The sequence below is a fragment of the Sinocyclocheilus grahami genome, unplaced genomic scaffold (genome assembly GCF_001515645.1).
Source record: "Sinocyclocheilus grahami isolate Dianchi unplaced genomic scaffold, SAMN03320097.WGS_v1.1 scaffold277.1, whole genome shotgun sequence".
NCBI classification, from domain to species: Eukaryota; Metazoa; Chordata; class Actinopteri; order Cypriniformes; family Cyprinidae; genus Sinocyclocheilus; species Sinocyclocheilus grahami.
This window is the reverse complement of record NW_015505456.1, coordinates 782287-806077: the sequence shown is the minus strand read 5'-3', so window position 1 is coordinate 806077 and position 23791 is coordinate 782287. Positions and strand designations below refer to the sequence as shown.

General features: G+C 39.0%; 2 protein-coding genes across 2 annotated transcripts in view; one reads left to right on the top strand and one right to left on the bottom strand.

The window, feature by feature from the left end:
* Positions 1-17895, top strand: part of LOC107600093 (uncharacterized) — a 59218-nt gene extending 41323 nt beyond the window's left edge. Inside the window, exons 34-45 of the mRNA XM_016291884.1 lie at positions 320-580; positions 1395-1652; positions 1823-2089; positions 3072-3335; positions 3427-3687; positions 11682-11945; positions 14796-15056; positions 15146-15409; positions 16261-16551; positions 16669-16899; positions 17007-17054; positions 17435-17895. Of these exons, the coding sequence (XP_016147370.1) occupies positions 320-580; positions 1395-1652; positions 1823-2089; positions 3072-3335; positions 3427-3687; positions 11682-11945; positions 14796-15056; positions 15146-15409; positions 16261-16551; positions 16669-16899; positions 17007-17032 (2648 nt within the window). The 3' untranslated portion in view covers positions 17033-17054; positions 17435-17895. The remainder of the gene's footprint in view (positions 1-319; positions 581-1394; positions 1653-1822; positions 2090-3071; positions 3336-3426; positions 3688-11681; positions 11946-14795; positions 15057-15145; positions 15410-16260; positions 16552-16668; positions 16900-17006; positions 17055-17434) is intronic.
* Positions 17896-18416: 521 nt separating this feature from the next.
* On the bottom strand, positions 18417-23673 carry LOC107600092 (pre-mRNA-splicing factor 38B). Its single transcript, XM_016291883.1, has 4 exons — positions 23461-23673; positions 22069-22110; positions 21317-21549; positions 18417-19556 (listed from the first exon to the last, which is right to left on the bottom strand). The coding sequence occupies exons 1-4, from the start codon at positions 23671-23673 to the stop codon at positions 18833-18835; spliced, it is 1212 nt and encodes a 403-aa protein (XP_016147369.1). The 3' UTR covers positions 18417-18832.
* Between the last annotated feature and the right edge of the window lie 118 nt (positions 23674-23791).

Genomic DNA, 23791 nt, shown 5'->3' with positions numbered 1-23791 from the left:
CTCCAGTTTCATATCCTCTGCTCTCTGCCTTTATCTCTGTTTGAAAAAAAGATTCATAACAACTGAGCATGCAAATAGATGTACGATAGAAAACAAATTACAATTCATTATGCAAATATTATTAAGTCAGAAATTCTGTGATTTTTTTTTTAAATTGGGGATTTTCAAACTTTAATCTTAAATTTCCTTCAAAATAGATTTTATATATAATTAATTATACATTTTATATATAATTATGAATTATATGCAGAAGTTGAATACCTAGTGTTAAGGTTTAAGCAATTTAATTTAGTCTTTCTCCAACCTTGTTTCTTTGCAGTGCCGTGTGTACCTACTCATGTGCAGGGCAGTGTAAACTGTACGACTGGAGCTGTATCCGTGTCCTGGGGCCCAAGCGTAGGGGCCATTTCCTATGCTGCGGTTGCTCAGACTAGTGGTGGCTACGCCTCAGTGTGTAACAGCACTGGAACAGCATGTGTCTTCTCGGATCTGCTCTGTGGGATGAACTATAGTCTAGCTGTCAGCGCCACTGACGGGACCTGCAACACTGCACCGAGTCAACCAGTTGTGCTGAGTACAGGTACCTGAAAAACTAAAAATAACATCCACCATAAACGCAGTTCAACAGTTTGGGCTCAGTAGTATTTCATGCTTTTGAAAGAAGTCTCTTCTGCTCACTAAGGCTGCATTTATTTGATCAAAAATACAGTAAAAATCATAACATTGTGAAATATTTTTACAATTTAAAATAACTTAAAATTTTCTATTTTAATATATTTTAAAGATGTAATTTAATCCTGTGATAGAAAAAAAGCTGCCATTACTCCAGCCTTCAGGGCTACATGATCCGTCAGAAATCATTCTAATATGCTGCTTAGCAAATATTTTTGTGTAAACAGTGATTTTTCTTATGATTATTTGATAAACAGAAAGATCAAAAGAACTGTATGAAATGTGAAATATAATTTATTTTGGAACATTATATAAGTTTTTGTCACTTTTGATCAAATTAATGCGTCCTTGCTGAATCGAATTTTGCCCAAAAAGATCTGACCCCAAACCTTTGAACAGTGTATTTTAGTGCAATGATACATATATGACTTTAATTGTTTTGTTCTTAAGGGTAAAAAAACACATCTAGACAGTGTGTAATAAAATAAAACAGAATGCATATATTAATATTTAATTAAATTCATAGCAATAAAATGACAGCCCTCAAATTTTTTATTTTAAGGACACAAGGATGTTTTACTGTTCATTATTTAGAAATGTGGTTCCCAAAATAACTGAAAAATGATCACTTCTACTGGCATTTGTACTACTTTTTAAGTTTCAAGTACTTAATTTATTATTTTGTTAATTATGATAACTGTTAATATTTGATTTCACTTCAGTGCCCTGTAAGCTACAGAATGTTAGCGCCCAGCTCAACTGTGACACCAACTCTGCTGTTGTAAGTTGGGAGCTCAGTGATAACGTCACACGTCACACAGTCCAGGCTATTGGTTCTGATGGACATCGCATCGACTGCACCAGCTCCGACCACAGTTGTACATTAGCTGGCATGCGCTGCGGCCAGAGCTATAACATTACCGTCACTGCCTTGGATGGAGCATGTGACAATAGCAACACAAACCTCATGCTGACGTCAGGTGAGTCTGCTGATTCTTTTGTGCATCTGATCACAGAAGCCAAGATTTAATCTTAAGCATCTGATTTGAAGTCGAATGTGGAATATTCCAACGACCATGCAGGTGTATGATTATGAACACAAATAGCAAATGTCCTTATAAAAATGGTTGCTGTTCTTGCTCTCTTTCAGCTCCATGTGCACCTAGCAATGTTCAGACGTCTCTGCATTGCAACATCAGTGGTGGTGTTGTGTCCGTGTCATGGGTGCAAGCAAACGGGGCGGAGTTTTACATGGCCGTGGCCGTGTCTAATGATGGTCATTCCTACTCTTGTAACACCACCACTGCCTCCTGTGATCTGCAGGAACTGCAGTGTGGCCAGATTTATAATGTCTCTGTCTACTCACTGGCCCATGGCTGTGGAGGCGTGAAGAGCACTATGTCTCAGGTGCAGACAGGTATGTGTGTGAAGATTTGACTTACTTTATCAAGTAAAGACAACTGTATGTCTTGGTATTTAATGTTTTAGTCCTATTCAAAACCAGTAGTCTCATCTTGAAGCTGATAATTACATAATAAGAGATCTGAACACTTCAGTACCCATCAAATATATAAAAGGACCATATATATTTGAAGGACCATATTGTATATTTTGTTGCATATAACAACATATCACTGGAGGTTTCTATCACCAACAGCAGTTGTAATTTAATTTGATAATTTTCCATCCACCCTCTCACATAAAGGTAAATCTAATGAAATATTTAAAGACCATATCCAAACCACTTCTCACACCAAAATCAATGAAGAAAATATGAAAATATATTTTGCTTAAGTGAAGTCTACTTTTGGCATTAATATGATATGGGCATTTTTACAGTTATTTTCAGAACAACTAAGAAAATGTTATCTCCAAATTATCATTGCTTAAATGCAAAAAAAAACATAAAACAATAATGGTTAAGTATTTATATTTTATTGTTAAATATTTTATAGGATTAAAAAGGTTTAATAATATAGTAAGGGGAACAACAAAACAATCTGTTGAAAGTAAAACATCTCATTATGCGAACAAAAATGTTTTGTACATTCATTTTAATAGAAATTCTATTTAGCTAAAATGCCACCATGCTAAAGTCTTGAAAATGGAATTTAATGTCATTTCATGAAATAGTCTTATTTCTGAGGCAAAATATGACAAGGAAATGTTTTGTAAGATTGAACCTTCTTTAGAAATAAACAATATGTTTAAGACTTCTACATGGGGCTATGACTAACATTTTGCATGTGACATGAGCGCCATGCTATCTTGATGTAGCATTGCGGAAAGAAGCACACCATCGTTGCTATATTGGCTTACCTTATATAGTTTCCTGCTGATGTAGTTAGTACAGCCCCACCCTTCAATAACATCCTGGTTCCTTCTTTCTCTTTTCTCAGCTCCGTGTCCCCCCCAGAACGTATCTGCCATTGTGCAGTGTGATTCAGAGTCTGTGCTGGTGAGTTGGAACCCAGCAGTGGACGCCAGCCTGTTCATAGTTGAACTTGAGTCTGAGAGCACTGGTGCAATCTCCTCATGTAACAGCACAAACACGCAGTGCTCCATCACCCATCTGCCCTGTGGAGAGAGATTCAACCTCAGTGTGGTGGCACTGAGAGGCGGCTGTCAGAGTCAACCAAGCAGTGACCTTTCCATCGCCTCAGGTTGGACACTAACACAAGAATACATTCTCAAACAGATTTCAATAGCTATATTTACCTAACGCACTTCATGTCTGACCTCTTCTCTTTACAGCTCCATGTATTCCACAGGGGGTCAACGGTACTGTGGACTGTGTCACTAACTCTGCATGGGTATCATGGGATGTAGTTAATGCTGCAGAGTCTTACACAGTGCTGGCTGTAGGGGAGGACGGTCACAATTCCACCTGTAGCAGCTCAAACTCCACCTGTAATGTACCTGACCTAGGCTGTGGAAGGAGCTTCACCTTTCACGTCACTGCCTCAAATGCTGCTTGCGTGAGCCCACCCAGCAGCAGCTTTCAGCTGGAGACAGGTAAGAGACGCAGGTGTGGTAGACAGGTTTAGCCCTTTTATTTGAGACTAAGTGTATCTCAGCCTTAAAGTATGTATAATATCTCTCTCCAGCACCTTGTGCCTTGTCATCCATCGTGGTGGTGGCTGAATGCCACAGTTCTGTTATCATGGTACAATGGCAGAAAGCTCGGGGCGGAAATTCTCTCTACTTTGCCACAGCAGAGGATCAAGACCTTTCCATCCTTTCCTGCAATAGCTCCGCTTCTTCCTGCAACCTAACCAATGTGCATTGCGACAAGGAGTACACTATCATTGTGGCTGCGTCGGCCAACAAATGCAGCAGCCTCCGCAGCCCACCCTACAAGATCAGAACTGGTACAATCATTAAAATTATGCCATTCCCATCTAGAATAGATGTTTATTTTAGAAAGCAATCCATTAGAAATCAATAAATACAGAGTTCTGGCATGAAACTCTAGATGCGCAGTCAGATAGGTCTAACTCAATCTGACCTAAAGACATCATTATCACATGGCACAGCTGATTGGTTCTCTCCTGTATCGGTAGCCAATGAGCTCGCTGCTCAACATTCAAATATATGATTAGTGCTTGCCGTAGGAGTTGCAGCTTGCTTCAGAAACCCTCCACCTTCCCCAGCTCCACCCGTATAGATCTGCTACGAGGTGATTCATGTATGCTATATGGGGGTTATTTCATGTATGTTATACTTGCAGCAGCAATATTTCTTACATGCTCACAGCAGCATGCTGTGGATGTATTGTCAGTAGCAAGTCTCGGTACTTGCTGTGCCGCAGCAGCAGCAGCAGCAGCAGCAGCAGCAGCAGCGTGGCATATCTATTCCGCCAAGACCAAATACATTAACATTGTCATGTACATTACCATGCCAATCCCTCTGAGAGTTGTCATGACAGAACTACTCATAAGCAACCATTACTATTATAATTGCTCCAACTTGGGGTTGGGAATTGACCCTTTAAATAGGTCCACTATTACTTTCTTAGGTGATCTGAAAAAAAACTTAGACTTGCATTTAAGAAGGGACTTGGGTCAAACCTAGGGACCACGATATCATGGACACCTGGGGATGGGCTTTTTGACTTATTTTCTAGTCACTGAGCAACCGCCCAGAAACACTAATGTTAACAACTGTGCTATACACTATAACATCTGCATTGTGGGACTTTTCTAGTTAAAGAGTTAATTCACCCAAAAATGAAAATTCTGTCATTAATTACTCACCCTCATGTCGTTCCAAACCTGTAAGACCTTCATTCATTTTCAGAACACAAATTAAGATATTTTTGATGAAATCTGAAATCTTTTGATGAAAGCTTTCTGACCCTCCATAGACAGCGACGCAACTCTGTGTCAGTCTTTGACGTGTGTTTGAACGTGTGTCTAAGACTGCAACAGAAGAGAAGAAATTGTTTAATAAAGTCATTATTTTTGTTTTGTTTGCTTTGTTTGGGCCTTGAACGTGGTAGTTGCATTGCTGTTTATGGAGGGTCAGAAAGCTCTCCGATTTCATCAAAAATATCTTAACTTGTGTTCCGAAGATGAACAAAAGTCCTATGGGTTTGGAATGACATGAGGGTGAGTAACATAATTTTCATTTCATAATTTTCAACTGGACTCTATAGACCTGGGGCCTCATTTATAAAACTCTACATAGATTTAATCCTAAAAGTGTACGTACGCTTGTTGTGTGTTGTACGTAGGCACAAAAGCTAGATTTTGCATAAGCATAAAAGTTTTCAGATTTATAAAACCATGTGTACACAAGAGCCTGTGCAAAAATCCCTTTATAAATCACAGTCAGGGGAAGATTGTGTGTACGTGCATCTCAACCCTGTCTCCTTCCTGAAATCACCATATATGGAGCTTACAACGCCTAGTTTTACTATGCATAACCTCATCTGCATATCATTTCCATGCATATTCCCATCCACGTGACACCATGTTTAACACCGTCAAAGGTACAAGACGTTTAGGAAATATGAGATACAGAATAAATGCCATTTGTGCCACATTAATTTTTATTGCCAAAATCATCCAGAATGTTTTAGAATATATCAAAATATCCATAAAAACAAAACTGTTTAGTTCTCAGATAAATAGCCTATTATAGAATATACTTGACCTCGTTCTTTTCCACTGGACAAATAGTATTTAAATTGTTTTAAACAATTCAAATCAAATTAAATTAATGCAGTTTTGCTGATAAAGTGAACATCTTTAAGCTATTTTTAGTGGAAACAGATAAGCCTATATTTCTTGCAGTGTAAATACAATTATCTGACTTGGCGCATCACTGACTTAGTATTTTAAAAAGGAAACATGCAAATCTTATAGTTTTCTTCAAGTTGTATCCTTCAAATACAGTGGTATATTTCATAATGTTGTGGAGATGCCTTCACACGACATCAACACCTCCATGCAGCTTCCTTTTTGACGCGAAGAGTCAGATAATTGTATTTACACTGCAATAAATATAGGCCTATTTTTTCCACTAAAAATAGCTAAAAGATGTTCACCTTGTCAGCAAAACTGCATTAATTTAATTTAATTTGATTTTTTTTTTTAAACAATTGAAATATTACTGGGCCAGTGGAAATGAATGAGATCAATTCTATTCTAAATTATTTTTCTGAGAACTATTTTAAACAGTTTAAAAATATATATATATTTATTCTAAAACATAACAAGGATACCGGAGAATTTTTAGCAATAAAAATGAATGTGTATGGCACAAATGGCATTTATAGACCGAATCTCATATTTCCTTAATGTCTTGTACCTTTGACGGTGTTAAACATGGTGTCACGTGGATGGGAATATGCATGGAAATTTATGCATAGTAAAACTAGGCGTTGTAAGCTCCATATATGGTTATTTCGGGGAGGAGACAGGGTGGAGATGCACGTACGCACAATCTTCCCCTGACTGGGATTTATAAAGGAATTTTTGCGTAGGTTCTGGCGTAAGTATGGTTTTATAAATCTGTAAACTTTTGAGCGTACGCAAAATCTAGCTTTTGCGCCTATGTACACTTTTAGGATGAAATCTATGGAGAGTTTTATAAATGAGACCCCAGATACGTGCGTGGAAAAAAACTTGTATACATGAGGCCCCTGGGTTGTACAATCCTGCTCATGGAGGGCAGCCTTCCTGTGGAGTTTAGTTTCTGCCCGGAAGTTCCTAGTAATCACAAAGACCTTGATGAGATAAGGCTGGAGCTAAACTCAAAAGGAAGGTAGACCTCCAGGAGAAGGACTGGATACCCCGATCTACAGATCTATCCATGTTCGATTTGCTTTCATTACATTAATATTCAGGTTGTGCTCATTTCTTCCTTTCATCATCTGCAGCACCCTGTCAGCCCTCATCAGTACAGGCCGATACAGACTGTCAGTCAAAGGATGTGTTTGTGTCATGGAACCCATCATACGTGGCACAGTCGTACCTGCTTAGTGCAGTTGGCAGAAATGGAGACTTGAAGACGTGCAATACCTCGAACAATAACTGCACGCTAACTGATCTGCATTGCAGCAACATCTATCATGTGTCCGTTTTAGCCAGTAATGAGAACTGCACCAGCCTGCCCAGTGCTAACATCACCATCAAAACGGGTAAGAGGACACAAATTCTCTTCCTTTAAATTCAGTGAGCAAAGTTATACATTGTGTAAATATTAATTATTGCCATGTGTTTATTCTGTAGTGCCATGTGAGCCAGCCAACTTAACTGCAACCGTACAGTGCGGGAACAGTAGTAGTGCCTCCTTGTCCTGGGTGGGGAGTACAGGGACGGTGGCCTACATGGGACTTGCTCAGTCAGAAACCGGCACAACAGCCTACTGTGAAACCACACACACATCTTGTACTCTGGAGGGCTTAGTGTGTGGCACTGTGTACAACTTTACAGTGCAGGCAACAGATGGCTTCTGCAACAGTTCCTTGAGTGAACCTCAAACTAAGGGAGCAGGTACGTCATCCTCACGGCACAATAATCTGCTTTCTTTGAACTGATCTGCTAGTATTTCACATGCCAACCAAGGCCGTTTCAAACTACTGCTTTTGGAGTGGAGCAACATTTGGTTCAATTTATTGGCACGTTTTCTGTACTTGTTTGTCTACCAAAAGAACCACACCCCAATTTGCTTGAAAATGAAGGTCGAGAGTAGAGGTGGAAAGCATTCTCAAATATCTCATCTTGGGTCTTTAATCAGAAAATTATTATTATTATTATTAATGATGATGATGCTAATAATTATTATGAATACTACTACTAATAATGATAATAAAAATTTATTTTAATAACAATTTATTTAACATGTATTTTATTACTATTATTAATAATAATAATAAAATTAATTTGCATATTTATTTAATTTGTTATTATTTTATTTTTACAATTCATTTTATTATTAACTATTATTATTATTAATAATATATTATATAAATAACGAATTATTATTACAAACCGATATAATAATAATGGTTGTATATATATTTTTATTGTTCATATTTTTTATTTGTATAATTAATATTTTATTTATTTAATTATTGTTATTAATAATAATAGTATAAAGTATTACCGATATTAATATTATTACAGATATAATAATAATAATAATATGAAGAAGTTGATGTTGTGATCCAGCGCCCTGCACGCCCCTTAATCTCGTGACATATTTCGAGTGTGACAATCAGTTGGGTTCTGTCAGCTGGGGCCCAAGCGAGGGGGCGAACATGTACACTGCCACAGCAGTGGGTGAGGATGGACACACACACCTGTGTGTTACTAATGGGACCAGCTGCACCTGGGAGGACCTGCACTGCGGTGAAATCTATGACGTTACAGTCACTGCCAATGACAGCCGCTGCACGAGCGCACGCAGCAACAGCACCACCATACACATGGGTAAGACCAGACACTCTAATGATAAATGTACCAGCAGTCTGCATCTATTCTGTAGGATAAATTTAAGTAGTTTAAAACTAACATTACATACTTATCATTTACATGATAGTTAAATTAAAAAACTAAAACAAATGTATGACTATGTATTAGCTAGAAGATTGCATTAGATAACAAAATAAGAAAAGATCAAACCAAGTGGCATTCACTTGACACTTGCATTTATATTTGTACTGTTTAAAATTAAGATAAAAAGTATTTGAACACTGTGAACTTGAGGGGGATCAGCTGGTTAAAAATAATTGTAAAAATGACTAAGAAAAGTTGATCTATCTATCTATCTGAATACCTAGTGTTAAGGTTTAAGCTATTTAATTTAGTCTTTCTCCAACCTTGTTTCTTTGCAGTGCCGTGTGTACCTACTCATGTGCAGGGCAGTGTAAACTGTACGACTGGAGCTGTATCCGTGTCCTGGGGCCCAAGCGTAGGGGCCATTTCCTATGCTGCGGTTGCTCAGACTAGTGGTGGCTACGCCTCAGTGTGTAACAGCACTGGAACAGCATGTGTCTTCTCGGATCTGCTCTGTGGGATGAACTATAGTCTAGCTGTCAGCGCCACTGACGGGACCTGCAACACTGCACCGAGTCAACCACTTGTGCTGAGTACAGGTACCTGAAAAACAAAAAATAACATCCACCATAAACGCAGTTCAACAGTTTGGGGTCAGTAGTATTTCATGCTTTTGAAAGAATTCTCTTCTGCTCACCATGCCTGCATTTAATTGATCTAAAGTACAGCAAAAACATTAATATTGTGAAATAGTTTTACTATTTAAAATAATGTTTTCTTTTTGAATATATATTAAACATGTAATTTATTCCTGTGATTTCAAAGCTGAATTTTTAGCACCATTACTCCAGTACCACGATCCTTCAGAAATCATTCAACTATTCTGATTTGCTGCTCAAAAAAACATTAATTATTATTATGTTGAAAACAGCTGAGTAGAATTTTTTGATGAACAGAAAGTTCAGAAGAACAGCATTTATTTGAAATAAAAATCTTTTGTAACATTGTAAGTGTCTTTATCATCACTTTTTTTATAAATTTAAAGCATCCATGCTGAATAGAAGTATTAATTTTCTATAATTACCCCCCCTCCACATATATATATAATATTCCAAACTTTTGACTGGTATTATGTTTTTAAAATATACTATTACTATTATAATATACTTTAAAATATAAGTTATTAAATATACTTCTGTATTTTTCAGCACCATGTCTGTCCACCAGTGTGTCTGCCATGGTGGACTGCCCCACAGATTCAGTTCTAGTGTCTTGGAGTGCCATTGCTGGGGCGGAGAATAACTCCGTGACCGCTTTGGGGTCAAAAGGTCAAACAGTCTTCTGCTCAACCAGTCAGAACCACTGTAACATCTCCTCCCTGCAGTGTGGACAGCAATTTAACCTCACCTTCAGCTCTATGAACCAGCAGTGCCAAACGACCTCCACCACCAATGTCACATTCCTGTCCAGTGAGTTTGCAAAGCATAATGTGTAGCAAGTGTAAAAAGATGAAGTACACTAATTAGGGTCCAACTTTTCTGTGACCACCCTGCAGGACCCTGCGTACCACTGCAGCCAGTCGTCGATAAACTGTGCGGTAACAAAATGTATGTGATGTCTTGGGATGTGAGAGAAGAAGTTGATTACTACGTCGCCCGCTCGGTATGTCCCTGAAATTACACATAAACCTGCTGTGCACTAAACAAAAATCCACATCCTTAAACACTCAAAGGCAGTATGCAATTTCCTGTTGTTATATAAAAGAAAATTAATTGCAAATAATTCTGTTATTTGAGTGAGAATGGTAGGAAATGAGTTAACCTACCTTTGTAATGTGTGTTGTGATCCAGCGCCCTGCACGCCCCTTAATCTCGTGACATATTTCGAGTGTGACAATCAGTTGGGTTCTGTCAGCTGGGGCCCAAGCGAGGGGGCGAACATGTACACTGCCACAGCAGTGGGTGAGGATGGACACACACACCTGTGTGTTACTAATGGGACCAGCTGCACCTGGGAGGACCTGCACTGCGGTGAAATCTATGACGTTACAGTCACTGCCAATGACAGCCGCTGCACGAGCGCACGCAGCAACAGCACCACCATACACATGGGTAAGACCAGACACTCTAATGATAAATGTACCAGCAGTCTGCATCTATTCTGTAGGATGAATTTAAGTAGTTTAAAACTAACATTACATACTTATCATTTACATGATAGTTAAATTAAAAAACTAAAACAAATGTATGACTATGTATTAGCTAGAAGATTGCATTAGATAACAAAATAAGAAAAGATCAAACCAAGTGGCATTCACTTGACACTTGCATTTATATTTGTACTGTTTAAAATTAAGATAAAAAGTATTTGAACACTGTGAACTTGAGGGGGATCAGCTGGTTAAAAATAAATGTGAAAATGACTAAGAAAAGTCAGTATTATCTATCTACCTAAATTTATAATAGATAAATATAGATAGATAAAAAGTGTGATCAATCAGCTAATTTAAATCACACAAACTACGCATTTTCAATTAATATATTTTTTCAATGTACATATTTATCATAATGAGAAAAATATGCAACTTCTAATGATTATAAATTATATTTTTTTTATTAAACACATTTTCTCAATTTCAATACAAACTAAATATTATTTGAAATAAAAAGCACTTTAAGATCTTTCACAATACCCTGATATATTCCATTATTGTGTGTGCAGACAAACCTCGGGAGTTTTTAAATCTGTGTGTGCTGGCTGTAGGGGAGGACGGTCACAATTCCACCTGTAGCAGCTCAAACTCCACCTGTAATGTACCTGACCTAGGCTGTGGAAGGAGCTTCACCTTTCACGTCACTGCCTCAAATGCTGCTTGCGTGAGCCCACCCAGCAGCAGCTTTCAGCTGGAGACAGGTAAGAGACACCTGCGGTAGACAGGTTTAGCCCTTTTATTTGAGACTAAGTGTATCTCAGCCTTAAAGTATGTATAATATCTCTCTCCAGCCCCTTGTGCCTTGTCATCCATCGTGGTGGTGGCTGAATGCCACAGTTCTGTTATCATGGTACAATGGCAGAAAGCTCGGAGCGGAAATTCTCTCTACTTTGCCACAGCAGAGGATCAAGACCTTTCCATCCTTTCCTGCAATAGCTCCGCTTCTTCCTGCAACCTAACCAATGTGCATTGCGACAAGGAGTACACTATCATTGTGGCTGCTTCGGCCAACAAATGCAGCAGCCTCCGCAGCCCACCCTACAAGATCAGAACTGGTACAATCATTAATATTATGCCATTCCCATCTAGAATAGATGTTTATTTTAGAAAACAATCCATTAGAAATCAACAACTACTCATAAGCAACCATTACATTATTATTGCTCCAACTTAGGGCGGGGAATAGGTGATCTGACTTTCAATTTTTACCAAATAGATGAAGAAAAAACTCTTAGACTTGCATTTAAGAAGGGACTTGGGTCAAACCTAGGGACCACGATATCATGGACACCTGGGGATGGGCTTTTTGACTTATTTTCTAGTCACTGAGCAAACGCCTAGAAACACTAATGTTAACAACCGTGCTATACACTATAACATTTGCATTGTGGGACTTTTCCAATTAAAGGGTTAATTCACCCAAAAATGAAAATTCTGTCATTAATTACTCACCCTCATGTCGTTCCAAATCTGTAAGACCTTCGTTCATTTTCGGAACACAAGATATTTTTGATGAAATCTGAGAGCTTTCTGACCCTCCATAGACAGCGACACAACTCCGTGTCAGTCATAACTTCATAAAATTACAGTTGAACCACTGATGTCACATGGACTATTTTAATGATGTCCTTACTACCTTTCTGGGCCTTGAACGTGGTAGTTGCATTGCTGGAATAGGTGATCTGACTTTCAATTTTTACCAAATAGATGAAGAAAAAACTCTTAGACTTGCATTTAAGAAGGGACTTGGGTCAAACCTAGGGACCACGATATCATGGACACCTGGGGATGGGCTTTTTGACTTATTTTCTAGTCACTGAGCAAACGCCTAGAAACACTAATGTTAACAACCGTGCTATACACTATAACATCTGCATTGTGGGACTTTTCCAATTAAAGGGTTAATTCACCCAAAAATGAAAATTCTGTCATTAATTACTCACCCTCATGTCGTTCCAAATCTGTAAGACCTTCGTTCATTTTCGGAACACAAGATATTTTTGATGAAATCTGAGAGCTTTCTGACCCTCCATAGACAGCGACACAACTCCGTGTCAGTCATAACTTCATAAAATTACAGTTGAACCACTGATGTCACATGGACTATTTTAATGATGTCCTTACTACCTTTCTGGGCCTTGAACGTGGTAGTTGCATTGCTGTTTATGGAGGGTCAGAAAGCTCTCCGATTTCATCAAAAATATCTAAACTTGTGTTCCAAAGATGAACGAAAGTCTTAGGGGTTTGGAATGACATGAGGGTGAGTAATTAATGACAGAATTTTCATTTGTGGGTGAACTATCCCTTTAATTGCAACTGCACTCTATAGACCTGGGGCCTCATTTATAAAACTCTCTGTAGATTTCATCCTAAAATTGTATGTATGCACAAAAGCTAGATTTTGCGTACGCACAAAAGTTTTCAGATTTATAAAACCATACGTACACCAGAACCTGCGCAAAAATCCCTTTATAAATCCCAGTCAGGGGAAGATTGTGCGTACATGCATCTCCACCCTGTCTCCTCCCCGAAATAACCATATACGCCTAGCTTTACTATGCATATTCCCATCCACATGACACAAATATGAGATACAGAATAAATGCCATTTGTGCCACATTAATTTTTATTGCCAAAATCATCAAGCATGTTTTAGAATATTTCAAAATATCCATAAAAACAAAACTGTTTTGTTCACAGATAAATAGCCTATTATAGAATATACTTGACCTCATTCTTTTCCACTGGCCAAATAGTATTTAAATTGTTTTAAACAATTCAAATCAAATGAAATGAATGCAGTTTTGCTGATAAGGTGAACATCTTTTTGCTATTTAACCCTATATTTATTGCAGAGTAAATACATTTGTCTGATTCGGCGCATCACTAAGTATTTTAAAAAGGAAACACACAAATCTTACCGTTTTCCCCCCCAAGTTGTATCCTTCAAATACAGTGGTATATACTAGTCAACATTTGAAGTGGATCAAAACCTTTCAAAAAGTTCAATCAGGATCAAAAGTTGTCCTAAAACCTAAAACAAAATGTGTTCTTGTCTTAGGACAAGACTTAGAACTTTTTTGATCCACTTCAAATGTTGACTACTGTATTTCATAATGTTGACCATAATGTTCACACGACATCAACACCTCCGTGCAGCTGTGGTTGTACAGTAGCTATTATTCAAACCGGACAATGGACCGTCCGCCATAATATCGAAGTAAGTGTGCATCATTGATCATTGTACTCGCTAAAACTTTTTAGTTTAGCTTAAATATTAATTATTATAGCACTCATCGCTGTCATTAAAACATTGCATGTCACAGGAAAAGTGATTGCGCATCAACTACAAATATGTCTAAATTCATATAATTTTGGTTTAACTTCTGCGTAATGGCTTTATGTAATTTCAGTGCTTATCTCCATTAATGAGAGTGTAATCTTTAATGCAAATGTGTATATTGACATGAAAACGGAGTTTAAAAATCCTTGTTTACTTCATTACTTTTCTCACGCCAGGAAAGAGTGTACGCACAGTCAAGAGCATCCGTAATGTGCGTACATATTTACGCCAAGTTTATTTTTTATAAATCCAGATACGTGTGTGGAAAACAGCGTACGCACATTTCTATGCCCATTTTGTGCGTACACGAGTATACATGAGGCCCCTGGGTTGTACAATCCTGCTCATGGAGGGCAGCCTTCCTGTGGAGTTTAGTTTCTGCCCGGAAGTTCCTAGTAATCACAAAGACCTTGATGAGATAAGGCTGGAGCTAAACTCAAAAGGAAGGTAGACCTCCAGGAGAAGGACTGGATACCCCGATCTACAGATCTATCCATGTTCGATTTGCTTTCATTACATTAATATTCAGGTTGTGCTCATTTCTTCCTTTCATCATCTGCAGCACCCTGTCAGCCCTCATCAGTACAGGCCGATACAGACTGTCAGTCAAAGGATGTGTTTGTGTCATGGAACCCATCATACGTGGCACAGTCGTACCTGCTTAGTGCAGTTGGCAGAAATGGAGACTTGAAGACGTGCAATACCTCGAACAATAACTGCACGCTAACTGATCTGCATTGCAGCAACATCTATCATGTGTCCGTTTTAGCCAGTAATGAGAACTGCACCAGCCTGCCCAGTGCTAACATCACCATCAAAACGGGTAAGAGGACACAAATTCTCTTCCTTTAAATTCAGTGAGCAAAGTTTATACATTGTGTAAATCATTTTTGCCATTTGTTTATTCTGCAGTGCCATGTGAGCCAGCCAACTTAACTGCAACCGTACAGTGCGGGAACAGTAGTAGTGCCTCCTTGTCCTGGGTGGGGAGTACAGGGACGGTGGCCTACATGGGACTTGCTCAGTCAGAAACCGGCACAACAGCCTACTGTGAAACCACACACACGTCTTGTACTCTGGAGGGCTTAGTGTGTGGCACTGTGTACAACTTTACAGTGCAGGCAACGGATGGCTTCTGCAACAGTTCCTTGAGTGAACCTCAAACTAAGGGAGCAGGTACGTCATCCTCACGGCACAATAATCTGCTTTCTTTGAACTGATCTGCTAGTATTTCACATGCCAACCAAGGCCGTTTCAAACTACTGCTTTTGGAGTGGAGCAACATTTGGTTCAATTTATTGGCACGTTTTCTGTACTTGTTTGTCTACCAAAAGAACCACACCCCAATTTGCTTGAAAATGAAGGTCTAGAGAACAGTTCAAGTCCACTCTTGTATGGTTGTCAGTTGGTATGTAAGAAATTTGACCCAATTTGCAGATCCGAATCACTACTTATAAAGTTCTTCAAGGAGCAATTTGGTTAGCAGTTACTTGCATTAAGATTGTGTATATAACTTGAAAAAGGACCTCTAGAAGAAGAGAATCAAACTTGGGTTCAGATCAGCCATGAAAGCCTAACAAGTGCCTGTAGCTTTCTAGTAATCCTGAAAGTGAAGTGACGTGTGGCCAAGTATGGTGTCCCATTCTCGGAATTTGTGCTCTGCATTTAACCCATCCAAGTGCACACACACACACACACACCATGAACACACACCTGGAGCAGTGGGCAGCCTGGGGAGCAGTTGGGGGTTCGGAGCCTTGCTCAAGGGTCTCAACTCAGTCGTGGTATTAAAGGTGGAGAGAGTGCTGGTTATTCACTCTCCCCACCTCCAATCCCGGCCGGACCTGAGACTCGAACCCGCGACCTTTGGGTTACAAGTCCGGCTTGTGAGATTTGTCCATCCCTGGTATTTATTTAGTGTTGGCAAATCCATTGTGAAGACCGATATAAGTGACATTTTGGTTCTGCTGCTTTGGGATACCAACTGGGAAAACAGGTTTTAAGTCTTGTTCACCTCTTTCCCTTAGCTCCATGTCCTCCAGCTGGATTGAGGGTTGTCCCTCGTACAGTAGTAAATGATACTCAGATCTTGAGGGCGTCTTGGTCTACTGTGAATTGTCCTAATTCTGAATACCTCCTGGCACTCACGGGCAGCATTCAGGGCAACAACCAAGCACTCTTTGACCTCACCTCCTATTGGACAAGACGCACATTCTTCGAAGTGCCTCTCCTTTGTGGCTCCACCTACAGCGCAACCATCAGTGCGAGGAACTCTGCCGCCACAAGTGACAAGTCTGCTGCTGTCACTGGAAGCACAGGTGCACAATATTCAGTCACCACAGGACTATCTTCTTACCATACTTAAATGGGAAATGAAGATGCTTAAAATGCAAAAACATCCATAACTCATCTGTTCATTTGTTTCCTTCCCCCAGTGCCTTGTGCCCCTCTAAATGTGACGTTCTCTGCATCATCGGCGGTAGTGGCATGGAACGAGTCACTATTTGCTACAAACTACACTGTGTATGAGGTTACTTCCTCTGGAAGGACGAAACTCTGCATGAGCTCACAGCTCCTCTGCTCCGTCACCAATTTCAGCAGTGGTCACATTGTTGTAACTGCCCATAACACTGCCGGCGAGAGTGAAGACTCGGTGCCTGTTGTAGGTAAGAAGGCTCAGATCAGTGGTAATTTCCATGAAAACAGGTTTGTCAATATGTATCTTGCTTTGGTGAAAGTCCTGTAACCTTTGATCTTGTCCATCCTTTGGCAGTGACAGCAGGTCGCAGGAGGAGGTGAGACCTGGCACAAAGTGAGAAAGGTGAGTTGATGCTCAACAGCAGAAAATAAAGAACAAGTTATGAAAATTCATGAGATTTCTTTTTTCAGATGAATTCTCAAAATGGAGAAATATACTTTAGTTAGGGTAAATGGTTTTTTGAACTTAACACAAAAAAAGCCTTGACCAACATTGGTGTTGATGAAACATACAAAATATCTCCAGTGCACCAAAAAAACCTACTTCTGTCTCCTTCAGCCTCATTCCACATGCAATTAAATGATGCCACCTAATGTTTGCTTTTAAAGATTCATCCACAACAGCTCCTTTCCTTAACATCTTAAAACATATTTACAAGCCACAGAAATATTTTAAGTCTTGAAATGGTTTTCAGTATTAAACATTGACTCTCTCTACACCAGGCCTGACCAACCCTGAGTAAATGCTTGCATCTCATCTCATCGCACTCAAACTCTTGCCTCTGAGAACTCCTGCACTTATCTAAGAATTCTTGAAACTGTGATATTTAACTTTTGCATGTTACATATATTCTGGTTTAAGGTTCACTTTTTTTTTTTTAAACAATATTTAAGGGTGGGATAGATTGCCTGGGTAAAAGATTAACTTTCTTTTAAAATGTTTTCCAAAATCTGTTGTTTCTGGCTGTGGGATTTACTTTCATGCAATGCCAAATATTTTTTAAAAAGGTCTTATATAAATATGTATTCCTATGTTTTTGTATACGAGTAGAGTTATATTAAATACAAAGAGCATTTCTCCATGTGATCAGTCTTATAAATAACCTGTAAAGCACATGTAAAATAAATTAACCATACACAAAACACCTGCTGTTCTTATAAAATGAATGTTCTTACAAGGAACTGACAAGGGCACCACAGTGACCTATTCAAAGCAAAACATCACTTTGAAAGACTGTATTTAACATCTTTGAGTAAATGAAATACTCATCCCATGAACCAACTATGGACTATATTGCCTACAAATAATTTTAAATATAAAAGTGCATTTTATCTTTTTTTTTTTTTTTTTTACAATTCATTCTAAAATATTAATACTTGTACAATTTGAGAGTAGGGCTGACTAAATTAATCACAATGCTTCATGGGAATGGGTAGCCGGTTCTTTTCTCACCTACACCGTAATAGCAACTTCTCAGATCTCTTTTTAAAATTATGGATAGTACTGTACTCCAAAAATAAAGTTGAAATCATACAGCAGAAGCACGTCTTAAGTTAATAACCTCAAATTTCATGGCAGGTTTGCCTTGAAAGGTTTGCCAGTGCAAACTATCAACCTCCATGAAGAAATTGTGACACTTTTACTTACAGAACCCAACAGTTTTGCTTAATGACATCAAAAACATAAAACTGAGCAAATGTGCTCCATACAATAATTTTATTAGAAAACGAGATGCAACAGAGCAATGAAACGGCACAATGTCAGCAAAGCTTTCAGCAGAAATTTAAAACATTCTCTGAGCTCTATGTACAAAGCCATTTGTGAAAATCCAGAAAACAAATTGGGAGAGAAAGAGGATTAAAAAAAAAAGTTTTAAAATGGCATTTTCAGTCTGGACATCTGTAATGGGCAACTGAGAGAAAATTACATTTTTTGGTATCTACACAAGTGGCAATTAACAGTGCAGGAAAAAAAATCCAGGCTTTTCCATATGCTTTCTTCAACAAGTGGTGCACAAGAGGATTAAAGATAAAGACATGAAGTAATAAGAGAGGGACTGGAATAAAGGTACAGAGGGAATTTGAGAGAGAGGAGGAGGGGGAGATAGAGACAGACTTGGATCAGGGAGACTCTGCTCGAAAACTGTTTGTTCTTTCTCCTTTTTCAGGACTGGGACGCTCTTGTTTCACATGTTCTCGTCCATTGCTGGATTCTCGTCGGTGCGAGTGCTCTTTGCTCCGACTGCGTTTGTGTGAGCGTTCCTTACTATGGCTGCGTTCCCTTTTCCTGTTCTTCTCCTCCCCTGATTCCTGCCTGCTCCTGCTGCCCGAGCGGGAGCGCTTCTTGCTAGATCGCTCGGTTTTGTGTTTCCGGTCTCTGCTTCTTGACCGTTTACTCCTCTTTTCTTCCCTGTGCTTTCTTTCCTCCTTATTTTCCTTGTGCCGCCTCTCTTCCCCCTCTCCTTTACTCCTCTTGTCTTTGGACCTCTCCCTATCTTTATGGTGCTCTCTGTCTTTCTTGCGACTATGCTCGCTCTCATTCTCTGCCTCCTTTTCTTTCTCTCTGTCTTTCCTCTCGTTCCGCTTCTCTCGACTGGCGCTGCGACTCCGGCGTCGTTCCCTGGTTCGGTCTGGTGTTCTGGAGCGTCGTCTATCTCGGTCTCTCTCCCTGTCCTTCTCCCGCTCTCTGTCTCTATCCCGGTCCTTTCCCTCCCGTTCTTTGCGCTGCCGATCTCGTTCTCTCTCCAGTTCACGGTCGAAATTGGCGCCTTGTTTTTCTCTGTGATGGCTGCGACTCCGTGAACGATTTTGGGATCTCTTGGGACTGGGACTTTTCCTAGGTGTCCTGAACATACACAAATAAAAATATTAAACAGCATATACAAATACACTAGAACCTATAGGACACTTTGTCAAATAGGAGAGAGTGAGGGTCATTCTGAAACAGCAATACTATTAAAGGATTAGTTCACCCAAAAATGAAAATTCTGTCATTAATTACTCACCCTCATGTCGTTTCAAACCCGTAAGACCTTCGTTCATCTTCGGAAACACAAATTAAGATATTTTTGATGGAATCTGAGAGCTGTCTGACCCTGCATAGACAGCAATACAACTGAAATGTTTCCAAGTCCAGAAATGTAGCAAGGAGATCTGTAAAATAATCCATGTGACATCAGGGGTTCAACCGTAATGTTACTAAGCTACGAGAATACTTTGTGCGCAAAAGAAAAAAAATTATGACTTTATTCAACAATTCGTCTCCTCCGCGTCACCCTGTAGCGCCATTTTGGAGAGTATCCGCTGGAAGTAAACAGCGTATGCTGTTCTGTGTCAGCTGCGTCACACGGATACGCTGTTTTCGTTCAGATCAAATCACAACAACGAAGGAAACAGATTCGGCGTGAAACAGATGACACTGTTTACGTCCAGCGGATACTCTCCAAAATGGTGCTACAGGGTGACGCGGAGGAGACGAGTTGTTGAATAAAGTAGTTTTTTTTTTCCCTTTTGTGCACAAAAAGTATTCTCGGAGCTTCGTAAAATTACTCCTTGCTACATCTCTGAACTTGGGAACATTTCAGTTGTATTGCTGTCTATGCAGGGTCAGACAGCTCTTAGACTCCATCAAAAATATCTTAATTTGTGTTCCGAAGATCAACGAAGGTCTTAACGTGTTTGAAATGACACGAGGGTGAGTAATTAATGACAATTTTCATTTTTGGGTGAATTATCCCTTTAACTGCATTCAGATTTAATGAAAGACAGAATCTGATATAGACGAGCATAACTCAGAGCAGAGATAAGAGCATTTCAATTAATTTTACCCAGGATACGTTTACAAACAAGGCACAATTCAACAGGATTTTCAGAAAGATTGAAACTAAAATACGATGCTGTGCGACTACATTGGATATGACAGTAATGTCGCAACACACAAGTGAGAGTAACTTTTATTACGTGGTCACTCCCGCTTTGTTACGGATTGTTTGATATGTATTATTTATGTTTTTTACTTAAATCATAGCAGGGTCTATCTATGAAAAACTGCAAAACTGAACTGCCAATCATACCAGTGGGCATTTACTTCCAAGTATATAATCTTCCATGCCTGATGAGGGACGTCAAAACAGGACAGAAAATAGCCTATTACTTCTAAATTATAATGCGTACGTAAAAATCTTTATAACATATGTGGACCTCAGAGCACAGTACAAAATTAACAAAAAAGGCAATTCCTGACCCCTTCAACAACCAACAACACAAAAAATGAGTTGGGCTTAAATCCAACAGTGTCCATTATATACAAACAATTCCAAAGAAATGGCAAGTGCCACAATGAATTAAACATTGAAGTAGAAAAACTGAAATGTTATTTTCTTGTAAAACGTACTCCAGTAATCGGTTTTAATTACGGAGTAATTATGGCTGGTCTTAAATAGTTCATTCAAAACGGTTGGTGATCATTTAAATAAGCTGAAGTTAAAAAAGCTGAATTTGCCTTCTTACATCGCCACTACAGTTCAAACACAACACCACAAACACTGATCACTGCTGATCTGGTTAGCCAAATAATCTCATCCCGCCCACACACAACGAATGTACCTGGAATGGCGCCTATCTCCATGCCTTCCTGAATCGGCTGCCGCCTCTTCATTCTGCGAATCTTTCTGCGGGGGTTTACGTGGTCGGCCCTTCATGTGCTGGTCGATTGATTTCTGAACAGGAACAGGAATTCGTGGGAACAACGTTGAGAACCATTCCAGCTTGGTCAGGAAGGAGCGGAGCATCTCTCCGACCGTCATTACGCACCCTCCTCCAGCCTTCACGTCCAACTCCTGATCACAAAAAACAATGAGGAGCAAAACCATTAAAACTACAATCACAAACACGAAGAACACACTCAGACATGCACTTATCACACGACCTCTGGTATACAGGTTAACGCTAATAATTAGACTTTACACTGTCCTGAATGAAATGCTTCATTTGTGATGACCAAATACTGAGTCTTCACCTCGGCTCTCACCTGACTTAATTTTCAGTATTTACAGGTGCACCAAGTAATTTTGTGGTTTGTTCCACTACCCGTCATCTTGGACTTTATTGTAACAAATAATCAGCATGTATACAAAAGGAATACCATCATTTAAATACCTTGATCACTAGCTAAAAAAATGTGCTATTTCATAATGGACCTTTAGTGCACCTTTAACATAAGTGGAAATCTTACGAGACTTACATTTTCTGTCTTTCTATTTTACTTTTTATAGAAAATAGTTTATTATATTGATTTTCAATAGATCAAAACTGCATGACTGAGCTTCAAAATAATTAGCTTCCACAATGTCTCTTACTATGCAATGACTCAAAATAGGTGCGATGCAGAGGAGGTCGACCTGAGAAGGAAGTCAGATGATTAGAGGAAAAATACAACTCAATCCCAAGCTAACCTTCTTTCAAACCTAGATTCTACATCTTACTGTTAATACGCTACTTAAAGCTAATACTTTAAAATTATAAATAGTGGGAAAAGAGTTCACAATCTTTTGCATTTTGTTAAATTATTTTGCAACAGTAATAATAGAAAGATACTATATTTTCCGTAGTAATAAAGGGACCTTCATACAAAAGACGATAACTTTAATTTAGTCGTTGTAATTCTATGAGAATAGGGAAGTTCACACCACAACTATAATGACAAAATGATATCGTTGGAATCACTCTCAGAACGATTATTTGTGACCCTGGACCACAAAACCAGCCATAAGTCACAAAAAAAACCCGTGCTACGTTTACTGCATTAAGCTAACAGACTTGTTATAGCACTTGCATATCATAGCTCTTTTGTTGATTTTGATTGCGTCCATTGTCCTCATTTGTAAGTCGCTTTGGATAAAAGCGTCTGCTAAATGTAAATGTAAGTTGCATGGGTATATTTGTAGCAATAGCCAACAATACATTGTATGGGTAAAATTATAGATTTTTCTTTTATGCCAAAAATCATCAGGATATCAAGTAAAGATAATGCTCCATTAACATTTTTTAAAATATTTTTTCTTACCGTAAATATCAAAACTTAATTTTTGATTAGTAAATATGCATAGCTAAGAACTTCATTTGGACAACTTTAAAGGTGATTTTCTCAATATTTAGAATTTTTTATTTTTTTTGCACGCTCGGATTCCAGATTTTCAAATAGTTCATCTCCCCAAATGTTGTCCTAACCTAACAAACCACACATCAACGGAAAGCTTATTGATCAGCTTTCAGATGATATATAAATCTCAATAAAATAAAAAATAAAAAAAGAGACCCTTATGACGGGTTTTGTGGTCCAGGGTCACATTTCTCCAGCTTTTGAACGACAAAATACACTGAATGTACGGTCATTCTGTCTATAGTATACAAAACACTTTGCGTGTGCTAATAAATCTTACTGGTTTGGACCAACGAGTGGGTGAGTTCATAATGACACAAATATAATTTCTGAGGTAACGTTAACTAACTATTCATATAACGTTAGGCATATTTTGAACTAAAGCTAGTTAGCACAATTAGCCTCCATGGACTAACACGGCCTAGTTCAGCTCACGTAATACTACATTTAAAACAAAAGACACTTATTTAAAAACTATTTAAGCTTAACAGGAAAAATAACAACCAATGAGCAATACTCGAATCGACAATGTAACACAAATAAGAAAACCGCGGGCTTCACGCTCGTCGGCCCGGGTTCATTTCGCCACCTTGAAGTATATCTCGTCCACCACCTCGTGGTACGTCTTGAGCTCGTACAGCTGCACCTTGAAGTATGGCGACGACAGGACGTTTGTCAGGATCATGGGGTTGAGGTTCATCGTCTTCTCGTTGCCCCATAACGGCAAGACGTTACCATGTTTCCCGCCGGCCGGTTTGCTCACGGCCTGCTGCTGCTGTTGTTGCTGCTGACTAACCGCCATGGCAGTTCCTTCACAACGCCATTAAACTACTAAACGAAAGGAAACGACCGTTGCCTCTAAAGAATATGGCGGCAACGCGTTCAACGAGGTGCGCGAGTGGCGGACCGACGACTCTTAA

Bases quoted from the DNA above. Each gene is read 5' to 3' on its own strand.
- LOC107600092 (XM_016291883.1), bottom strand. From the start codon at position 23,673: ATGGCGGTTAGTCAGCAGCAACAACAGCAGCAGCAGGCCGTGAGCAAA. The intron at 22,111-23,460 runs GTGGCGAAATGA...CTTCCTTCTCAG, and splicing joins TGGACGAGATATACTTCAAG to GTCGACCTCCTCTGCATCGC. The intron at 21,550-22,068 runs GTAAGAGACATT...TTTTGTGATCAG, and splicing joins CTATTTTGAGTCATTGCATA to GAGTTGGACGTGAAGGCTGG.